This window comes from Molothrus aeneus, chromosome 13 (genome assembly GCF_037042795.1).
Source record: "Molothrus aeneus isolate 106 chromosome 13, BPBGC_Maene_1.0, whole genome shotgun sequence".
In the NCBI taxonomy this organism is placed as follows: Eukaryota; Metazoa; Chordata; class Aves; order Passeriformes; family Icteridae; genus Molothrus; species Molothrus aeneus.
The window spans coordinates 10,222,645-10,233,397 of record NC_089658.1 but is presented as its reverse complement, the minus strand read 5'-3'; the positions used below and the strand labels follow the sequence as shown (position 1 = coordinate 10,233,397).

The 10,753-nt window shown below is 38.7% G+C and overlaps 1 protein-coding gene across 4 annotated transcripts; it reads right to left on the bottom strand.

Moving 5' to 3' along the window:
• Nucleotides 1-1,410: 1,410 nt before the first annotated feature.
• On the bottom strand, nt 1,411-10,283 carry DTWD1 (DTW domain containing 1). Of its 4 annotated transcripts, XM_066558760.1 has the most exons (7): nt 9,705-9,730; nt 8,380-8,434; nt 7,806-8,084; nt 6,619-6,762; nt 5,490-5,763; nt 1,988-2,213; nt 1,411-1,752 (listed from the first exon to the last, which is right to left on the bottom strand). In XM_066558760.1, exons 2-7 carry the CDS (start codon nt 8,395-8,397, stop codon nt 1,650-1,652), a joined length of 1,044 nt encoding a protein of 347 aa, XP_066414857.1. In that variant the 5' UTR covers nt 8,398-8,434; nt 9,705-9,730; the 3' UTR covers nt 1,411-1,649. The 4 variants fall into 4 exon arrangements, with proteins under 4 accessions (XP_066414857.1, XP_066414854.1, XP_066414855.1 ...); XM_066558757.1 differs by lacking the exon at nt 9,705-9,730 and adding an exon at nt 10,219-10,252 and having other exon boundaries at nt 1,736-2,213; XM_066558758.1 differs by lacking the exons at nt 8,380-8,434; nt 9,705-9,730 and adding an exon at nt 10,219-10,283 and having other exon boundaries at nt 1,736-2,213.
• Between the last annotated feature and the right edge of the window lie 470 nt (nt 10,284-10,753).

Below are 10,753 nucleotides of genomic sequence, written 5' to 3'. Positions count from 1 at the left end.
GTAACTCCCCATCTCCCCCCAGATTTTTCTCTCTGGTTCTTGTAAAACATTAGGTCAGTGGGTTAATTTTATTTTGTTTATTTAAAGTGGGTGAAAGTTTCCTTCTCAAGCTATTATACTTGTGTGATTAAAAAAAAAACCCCAACAATCTTTGTTTAGGAAATACAAGAACAGATGGAAATGTCAAAAGACTATCAAAATTCATACCAAAGGAAATAACATTAATCATTTTAAAAAGCCAAAATAACTTCTCAATAGCAATAAGAACCAAATGAATAGGCAGTGTTGTTTCAATAGCACTGAGACACAACTGCTGATTTTTCTCATTGCTTGGCACATGAGCTCAATATATAGATAGATATAAAAATTATCTTTCTAATTCTGACTTCAAGCCTGTGTTTCCTGTGGTGCTGTTATAGTTCATGCACATTTCATAAGTTCATAACATAACCAGCATTTTGTTCTGCAAATGGGGATATGTTTTTGTTGTCCACTGCAATACATTTTTATATGTGCTTGTACAGATAAGCACACCAATATGAGGTATGATGTAAGAGAGTGTATTTGTATCTTGTGTTTGAAACAATATTAAGATTTCACCTTGAAATGCAGGGTTTTTTTCACTATTAAAAATGCAGGTTTCTTTTTTACAAACCAGCTATTTGAGCCTGTGTGGACTGCTGTGTAAGTATAAAAACATTTTCTTGAAGTATTTTCCAAGACATTATTTCTATGTTCACCAGGGTGTGTGAGTGGCCTCCTAGAGAGTATGCTACAAATGATAACAAAAACTTTGATGTTTTGTTTAAAAAATAATCTATTGTAATTTTTCAGTCTATCACTTTGACAAGATATATTTTAAGTAACACATTTCTAAGAATATCCAGAAATATTTATCCTTCTTATATTGTACCTTTAATAATTTTTTTTTCTACCTAAGGAATATAATTATCAATGTGTGATCTAAAATATATTCATATAACTCTGCTCTAAAGCTCAGGTCTGTTCTCTCTGCCAGCACTGGCTGTGCTGGTGTAGGTTGGCAAAACTCTATTCACACCTGACAGCAGCACTACAACCATGACAAAACTCCCATCAGCACAAAGTCTTACTGAGACTGTTCTAATCTGCCCCTTTACTGCAAAAGGAAAAGCAGAGCAGACTGACAGCCTGCCTAGTTTAAGGAAGCCTTGTCAGAAATATTATGGTCAGAACCAGTATTTGTGGTGCCTACAATATGCCATAGTGACATTTGTTAGGTTAGTGCTCCCTCAAATAATAATATATAACAATAATAAACACTTAACTAAATTTGTTTGAAGAAGTCTAAAATTACCCAAGAATTTGAGAATAATCCTAATATAAGAGTACATGAATGGTACTACAGAAATCATACATTGTATAACAGTGTTTAAAGAGACCACTTTTTTATTACTAGAAGAAATTTCCAGAATTAATCATGAAAGTATATAATTCATATTCAATTAATGTGCTCTTTCATTCTCTATTGCTGCCATTCACCCCAGCAACTAAACACCATCTGCTCATTCAGTACGCCTTTGATGCCACGAAGGCAAAATCAGTATTGCTGTGTAAACCACAAAGAAAACATCTGACAGAAGTATTAGTCACAATGGAAAGCCAGCATGCTAATTCCTTCTTACAGTTAAGAGATCACTTCTTACAGCAAGAGGGGTCAGGTCCTCCACTCCCATCTCAGGAAATGTGCTCATCACAGTGAGCACATCAGGCCTGTAGGTTGAAGTACAGGAATTTTTAGGAAAATGTAACTGTTTTCAAATAAGTAACTCTAATAAGACTGCTGATGTGAGCAGTTCTACAACCTCAAGCGTGAGGGAGGAGGTCTGCAGCCCACTTCTGGACATTATTTAGAGTACAGTCTATTTCCAAAAAAAAAATCCTAGTTATGTTTGTGCAGTTTATTATTACAAGAAAAAGTAGTGTCATGCACCGACAGACAACTTACTCTTTTCCTGCACAATACTTGGCATCTTTAATCAATGTATACATAAATGAAAAGAAAAAAAGCAGATTATCATATTGTCCTTTGTAGCTCTCTTTCAAAATCTCCTGATGATAGTCCACAAGGAAATAATAAATTGCTTCTATTGTGGAAAGGTATGTATCTGGTTTTCCCTTCTGATGACGCCAAAAGCAAGTTTTCCTTGTCTTCAACTCAATTTGCAGTAACCCTGTCAAGGAAAAAAGATGACCTAGATTAGACAATGTGGATTGGTGGCCAGAATGTCAAACAAGACTTTAGCACCAAGACTTTAGTTTTGTTTTCTGACTTTGCTGCTAACCTGCTCAGTGCCTGCATGAAAATAATTTCTCTTCCTGTACCTACACTTTTGATCTGTAAAACTGAGGCAATAATTTAATCCCCCTTTTTGGATCACTTTGGAATTTGATGAAGTGCTGTAATTCCTAGGTTACAATCTTCAAATCTGCAGTTAATTACAAGTTATCCTTTCATTCAAACAGCAACACAGCCCTCAGTAAACTGCAGAGTCGCTTCACATGGCAAGAGTGAAATCCACACTTACCAAGACTCATCAATGTTCAGAAAATTATTATTTCATCTTTTGCAAAGTTAATACTTTTCAAGTGTAAAACAGAATCTCTTAGACTGTTAGTGTTGCTGAAGTGAGGACTATTTACAAGAGCCAGGAACTTTTAATTTATGCTTGTTAAGTAACCGAAATGTCACTGAAATGACTCAGGAGTAAGTATGACAGCATCCTGCAATTAACTTTATTAGATACTAAAAGCATTCCCACTTAAGATGAAAGAGGGAATTTGGTGTCTGTATGGCACAAAAAAAAATCTTTACTTTAGTCTCTGTAACTATTCTATTATTCAGATGAATTTTAAACAGGATGGGCACTTGGATCATGAAGAACAGGGTACACTGTCAACAATATCAGAAGCAGATTGTAAAGTTATCTTTTTCTATCATAATCTGATACTCTGTCTCATGGGACAGTTTAATACAGGTAACAGTACAAAAACCAGTATGGTCTAAGAACTGCTTGGAAGTTATGGACAGGAAAGTTTCAGAAAGGTTTAGGGTTAGGATTTAGTTGTTTGCTTTGCAGTTAGTAAGGTATGGTATCCTGCATTGTAGAAGAAATCTCAATTACTGCATTAAAAAAAAAAACAAACCTGAACAGGAGAGTCTGTCCCTGAATTTCAGTGTTATTACTGACATTTCAGAACCAAAACCTCAAAACAGCATACACAGTCTAATTATTACCTCTAATAATACTACACATGTGAAACTTAAAATAGCAGGAGGAAACTGCATCAAGCTTGTTGCCCTCTTCACCACTTGAATTCTCAGGCCTAACCAAAATGAAAACTTCAATCAAATCCACAGTGCTTTCATCCTAAAAGCAGTGAAGTAAATCTCAGGGATGATTCCTCCAGCATAAACTCCCACATAGTTGTGGTTTGAACACAACCAAAAGTTCACTGAAGGCAAGACCATGGACACTACTGAGCTTACCACAAGTGGAGTATCAGTTACTTTAAAAAAAAAAAAACTTTAGTACCTTTCATTAAAAAAAAAAATAAAACCAGAGGGGGTTAAGGATAAAAGTTTAGTGAGCATGTTTCATCTGTACTGGATCTGTATACAGCCAAAGGCAATGTTTGCTTACAAATACCCTTCACATGAAACCCCACAATGCTAATGAATAAGCTAATAAAATATTTGGCTGATACAAAGCAGTTACAACTTACAGGGAAAAAAACCAAAGCAATCAGTTTCTTTAACAATCATGTGATGTTGCCAATAAGCTCCATCACTCATGTGAGAAAGTAATCATTAACATTAAATTCAACTGATTGTTTTCTGATCTGGGGATCACTTTTAATGAAGTAATCAATCCTAGACATTACCAACTCTCATGTATTTCTTGTCTTTAACTGATTTAGTTTTGTTTTCTAAAGATATATTAACACTTTTCCAAGATATAGAACTATCTTTTGTCCAAGTTCTCTCAGCTAATTTTAAGATCGATGTACTCATTTGCTTTCTCTTGCAGCACAATTTACTAGATTTACTGTCTACATAAATATAGGCTTACAAAACACAAGGCTTTTCTTTATGTTTTCTTGGCTTCATTAATGTTTTCCTTCAATATTTCTTGTAACTTAATCCTAATAAGTATGGCAATTACTTTTTATTTGGAATTATGAACACTCCTTTTTGAACTTTAACATATGATGGATATTTTGCTGGATGATGACTTCATTTGCAATTGAACTGAAAAATGAAAACAGTTCTCTATTTTTCATGTATGTACAACATAAAAATGTCATCAGTTTATGCCTAAGGAAACTCTGCCCCATTCATCTTGGAAGTGAAAACTGCAATCTCTAAAAGGGGTATTAATGCAATTTATGTTCTTTATGACAGGCACTAAGGAAAGCAATACATGCACGGGCTGTGCACACTGTTACACCCAATGTGTGGATGGGTAAAATTCTCATACTAGAAACTGACTTGCATGACACTATTAAACCTCACAGCAATCCTGAAAGGTGCTCAGGAACCCAGGGAGCTGCAAAACAGCTGGAACTGAGATGTTCTAGAAAGGAGAGATTAGTACATCAAATCAGCATTGTCATGGGGAAACTGGACACCATTCAAGAGCTCCAAAGTAACACCAATTAAGACTTTTTGACTAATATATGCATAGGCTTCCATGGAAATTTTCAGTTCCCCTGGCTGCCTGTTATTTTCCTTGAATTTGTCCTCTAAAAGTAAACTTCAAATGCCTTACATTAACATGCAACATGCAATTCCTCTAATCTTTACAGTAATACTTCAATGTAGCTGATAGAGTATGTTTTGTGTTAAACTAAGTACTTATAACAGGATTTTAATTAGCCAATATATCATACTAACATGTGGGATTCTTTAATAAACTGACTAGACAGCAAGGCAACATCCATCTTCTATGCAAGAAAGTCTGTGAAATTCCTTGTAGGATCTAGTGTGAAGCAGTAGTAGTGTATATGTGTGTGTGTGTATATATATATATATATATATATATATATATATATATATATATATGTATATTGCATACAAACTTGACAACCTGCCTCCCAGCTAAGTGCACTTTTTGCACTAATGAAAGTATTTTCAAACTCCTATTCATCTCAAAGGAAATGGAATGCTATTGCTAAATTGTTTTGTCTTTTGTGGTTTTAATTAGAATGCTTAAATGTAAACTTCTTGTAAAGAACCTAAGACAAAAACTTTTTAAAGAATTAACAATTTCTGCTTTCTTTGGCTCAGGAAGTATTTTACAGCCCTGGAACAGGCTGCTGAATCCTTCATAGACACTCAGAGATAGGGGCACATACAAGCTTACATTGTGCTCAGGTCTGTTATAGACATATGTCCCTTAATCATTTCTGCAGCAATAATGTCTCAGTATCAACTTGTATTTTTTTACCTTGAAGTCGTTCATCAGTTATTATCTTGTTAGTTTGATTCCAGGTACTGTCAATAAATATTATTTTCTTCAGTCTAGTGCCTTCACTCCTGCTGCTTGAGATGCATTCATTTGGATTTTTTTCTGCTTCAGGTTCTATTTTTGCTTGTTTAAGAAGGGGCTCTCTGGAACAGTCATCGTCACTAGGACAGACACTTTTCTTGGTGTACTTTTGGAGATGGAAAGCAATATCTTTAACTGAAACTGAATTTGGGCCAGGAAATATAAGTGCTATCTGAATGGAGAAAACAAAGAGATCTGTCAATAAAATCTAACAGAACAACAGGAATTGTCATATTAGACATTTAATGTCTATAAACATTTATATAAATGTCTATAAACATTTAAATCAGGACAAGATGAAATAGTATCTCTTAAAAATATTCTATTGTCCAATACAGTGTTAAATCCATGTTAAAAACATGTTAATGAATTGAGATCCTTAACAGAGATTTTTAATTAATGTTACTTTCATGCCTCTACTATCAACTCGAACACTTCTGTTTAAGAAGATTTTTCAGCTGAGACAATGGTGTCTGCCCTGAGGAAGTTCAAATGTCACTTGTCACTGCAGTATATGGGGCAGGAGGGCCAAAAAGGATAGCTTACCATTTAGATGAACATACACATCCGAGTTCATAACTCTTTTTTTTTGTGCTCTATGCTATGATAGACAAGACTTGAATTTTACTTGTTTTCCTGTGTCATAGTGAATGTTAAAATTTTAAGGAGGTTTAAATATTGCAGCTGCTAAATATGAGCACAAGATTCAACTGCTGTTTAACTTGCTTCAAGTTGAATACTTTCATTTATAGGCAAAACATTTCTTAAGATACACAGTAAATCCAATTCTCCATTATGTGAGGAGATGAACATAGAAAATTCAAGGTGGTTAAATAGTGCTGCAGTCTTTCAGCTTTGGAGGAAAGGTTACAGTCCAGAAACTGTGTGTCTGCAGAGCTAATCTTTGAGAGAGCACAGGATGGACTGCACTAATGAGCAGTGGTTTCCTCCCTGCAGGGCACTACCACTGCAGGAGGAAGCTGCACCTCCCCAGCACAGACCTGGCTATCTCTAGAGAATCTCTTACTTCGTGTCTCTTCTCTTCATACTCTGGAATGCAAGGGTATTTATAAATTGTAACATCATCAGGTGCCAGGAGCTTAGCGTGCACAGCGGTGCTTTTGCCGTCTGTTTCGTTTGGGTGTTTAATAATGTCAATCTTCAAAGGTAACTAGAGTAAAAGGAGAAAAAAGCAGTGTTTATCATCATATTTGCAAACATCTATTAGAAACTTACAAGAACTTATCTATTAGAAACAAACAAGAACTTATTCAAAATTTGGAAGAAATTCCTATGGGTGTGTAATTAAAATGTATGTGATGATTTTTTTATAGGTTTAGAACTAAACTAGAGACAAGTGAGAAGAAGCACCTACTACATTCAATTTATGCAAATAGCTAAGTAAGCAGTGATGCACTTTGGAATGCTGCCAGCAGTAGTGTGGTAAAATCTACAGAAATAGAATCAATAAGGTAAGCTGGATGTGGTCTTAATTTGAGCAATATAATGGTTCTATCTCTACTAGGTATTCACCCAACTGTGAAAATTACTATTTCAATGAAAATATACCTAAGTTTACTAGGTCAAATTTCAAAAGTACTTCTAAAGTCTTTTTATGATGCTTTCAAACTCCACTGTCTTCAAAATGCATCTTATATCCTAACTGATTTTGCAAATTGTCTCAGTCCTTTCTGATAGTTCCCCCAAGTAACTCAGCTGAAAGGCATGTTACTATTTATATTTTAACAGCAGTTATCTGAATTATAGAACCATGACATATAGGAATGTCTTTTAGGTCACATTTTATGTAAAATTCACCCTTGGTTTTGGACAAAGTTTTTGTTCACAATATAACGTTTTCTGGCCACAGTTATTAGAAACTGAAGAATGTGCAAGAGCACCATAAAGAAACTTTCTACAACTAAGTGGAAACACAGTTGCATGAGAAGCTGAGTGACTTCAGCCTATATTCTCATCTAGAAGATACATAAATGTTTATGTGAGGACTGGAACATTTTCAGTGTTTGTACATGTAATTCCTCAAGTAAGAACAGTAATTTTATCTAACTGTAGTTTATTCATACTTATAACTGTGTTCAAAATGAACGTCTGTAAAGACTGAGTCAGAAAAGAAATGGCTGCAGACAGACTATTCTCTGTCCACAGTAACTAAAACCCCAAAGATATTATAAAAAATTATTAAGAAATACTAACCTTCACAGTTGGAATTTCTTTGGTAGGGACAGTTTCGACAGGAACAAAGCATGTATAACAATAAAACATCCTTGAACTATTGCATCGGGGGCATTTTGATCTCCCACTCCTTTTTGCTTTTTCCAGTACTTCCTGGGATGCTAACTGTAATTGTTGAAGTGGATTATCTTGAATAGGTGATGGACTCTGCAGCAGGCTTTCCAAACACTCAGTATTTCTTTTTGCTCCTTGAGCATTTCCTTCATTTAAAAGTGTAGATGAATTTAAAGACATGGTTAGCTGAAACAGACAAAATGTTGTTAAATAAAAAGCCAATTACTATGAACTAATCTACTGGAAAATATTCTGTATTATCCTATTTAAGAACAGGTTTCCTACAACAGAAAGAATAATAAAATCATCTGATTCAAAAGATTTGCATGAGATAAACTGGAAAGAACTTGAGATCTGCATCCTTAATGCACAGATGCACATTCACTATCCCACTTATTTAAGTCCTGCAGATGTCTATTATTTCTCTGTTGTTAAGATCTGTGCCTAAAAGTTTTATGAAAACACTGTAAGCAGTGTTTACCTGGATGAGCAATCCCATTTGTCTCCAACATGACTACTGACAAGGAAGTATATGCCTACAGGATAGAAATTTGTAAGACAAAAGTTAATTGTGCTAATTTAGATCTCTATCCTAAAATTTATTGCGTGTGGGCCAACCAAATAACCTGAATGAAATCCCTGTTGGATAGAACTTTGTGAAATAGAAGAAATTTTCCAGGAGAAGAGCTTGAGGCAGAAAAGTAACAGCTAGAAAAGGGCTTTGGTGCCCCATGTTCCAGATAGTAAGTGCTGACTCAGTCTAGACTTCCACAAGTTTGTGTTTATTTAGTATCATCAATGGATTTTTGTCAGGCTTTCTTCAGGACAGCTGTTGTCTCACCCTCTACAGCTGGCACAGAATTTTCACCATGTAGCAAGGCATGAGAAACGTGACCATGTGCCCACCCTGGGGCAGACAGAATTAGTGCTGCTGTGCTCTCACAGCCCCCTCTCACTGCTCTCTCAGCCCCCAAGCAGCCCCAGCCAGGAGCCTGCACAGCCTGCAGTAGTTATAAACTGCCTTTGGCACTTTGTGCTGCATAACATGCAATGAAAGAAGTTCTTCTCAGGATTTACTTTCAGCTAATTTAGGTTTACTTTTTCATGTCAAGGATCACACTTATGAAATAGTGTAGCAAAGTCATATTTAACAAAAACAAACAAACAGTAAGTCCTGAAATGTAATCCAAAATGAAGCGTTTAAATAAAATCAAGTGTAATGTAATTGGAAAGTAACAAAACCAAAAAGCTAAGCTAAGTTTCCAACACCAAATTAAAATCAATCCCAGAAAAAATTGTTATTTTCTGGTAAAATTAAATACTCATGCATGCTATGATACCTTCCCCTCTGCCTCTGCCAAGGTCTAACTTTTGAAAGGTCAGGGAAGTCCACTCAAATAAACACAAAATCTAATATGCATACGAATTTTCTAGTGCGATTTGCTTTCAAGTTTCTCTGAGATAAAGCCAGTATAGTTTACATCTCAGAGCAACCTGTGCTATTATCAAGTTTCCTCAAGAAGCAGAGGGCGAGAGGCCCTGGAATTGGACATGCATTCCCAGCCTGCAAACTGATTCTTTGCAGTGGAATGTCTTACACTCTGTGCCGCTCAACGGTGACACCCTGGAGCACTTTTGTTATCGATGCTGACAAGGGATACGCTGTGGCCTCAAACTAATAGCTGGGCCCAGGCTGCAGCACTATACATATAGTACAGTACATTTCAGAAAATGACAGACTAGAACTTTGAGATCCAAATCTCATTTCAGACAGATATTTTTAAGACTAAACAACTCCATCTGCACCTCATCTCTAAACCCCTGGTAAATCGCTGCCGGTGGTGGGTACCCTCCACACTCCAGCCGCAATTCTAGAACATCTCAGCAGGTCGGCCGGTGCACCTCGGGGGGCGGTGTACAGCTCTGGGGTGCTACAGCCCCGGCCATGCCGCTGCTTGCTGCTATCAGCCCAGCGGGGTAAGCGCAGGCCGGCTCCGAGTGAAGGTTCTGCAGGCGTACAGCGCAGGGCGCTGGGCGGGCACAGCCCTGGGCCGCTGCCTCTGCCCCCGGGTAACAGCGCGGTTCTGCCGCTCGGGGTCTGAGCGGCTCCGTCCCGCCGCCGCAGCGGCACCGCGGCCCCCGTGGGCGCAAAGCCGCCTCCGACCGCGGGCCGCCCGAGCCCGCCCCGCGCACAGCGCGGCCCCTCGGCGCTCCCGAGCCGCGCTGCCTCCTCTCTCCTGCCGCCACCGCCGCGCCGGCGCGGGAGCTCCTCAGCCGCTCCTCGCCCGGCTCCAGCGCCCCCGCACCGCCCGCTCCTCACCCGCTGCCCGCCGCGGCTCCCGCGTGGCCCTCGCAGGCCCCGGAACGAAAGTGCCGGGCTCGGGCGCCGCGGGGAGGCGTGGAACGGAAACAGCCCGGGGCTGAGCGCGGCTCCCGCGGGCCGCCTCTGTCTGAGGGGGTTGCGTTGCTCTGGGCGCCTCACGCCCCGCATGGGCTGTTCCGTGCTTTGGGTCACAAAAAACTGGCCAGAAACCACTTCCAGCTCCTTGGGCAGGGGGCAGAATCCCGCCGTTCCCAGCTGGGCCCACGCCAGGTGTTTCCTGCCCTGCATCCCCTGCCCAGCGCTGCCCTCTCCCGTGAGGCGGCACCGCCTGGGAGCCGCTGGGGTGTGAGGCTGCGGCTTTGACTCCCGTCAGAACTCCAGGAAAGATAGATCAGAATTTTTTTTTTTTTTTAAACTCTGTATTTTCCCCGTCACCCAGTAGAATCCTTAGAGCGTATTTATTGGCTGGAGGAATTGTGCTGCCACATTCTTCTGCTTGTTTTGAATCTCTCTCTAAAGGGAATATGGGATC

Coding starts and splice junctions, on each gene's coding strand:
- DTWD1 (XM_066558760.1), bottom strand. Junction 5,764..6,618: donor ATGAAGAGAAGAGACACGAA/GTAAGAGATTCT, acceptor TTCTCCATTCAG/ATAGCACTTATATTTCCTGG. Junction 2,214..5,489: donor AACTGATGAACGACTTCAAG/GTAAAAAAATAC, acceptor TTTCCTTGACAG/GGTTACTGCAAATTGAGTTG.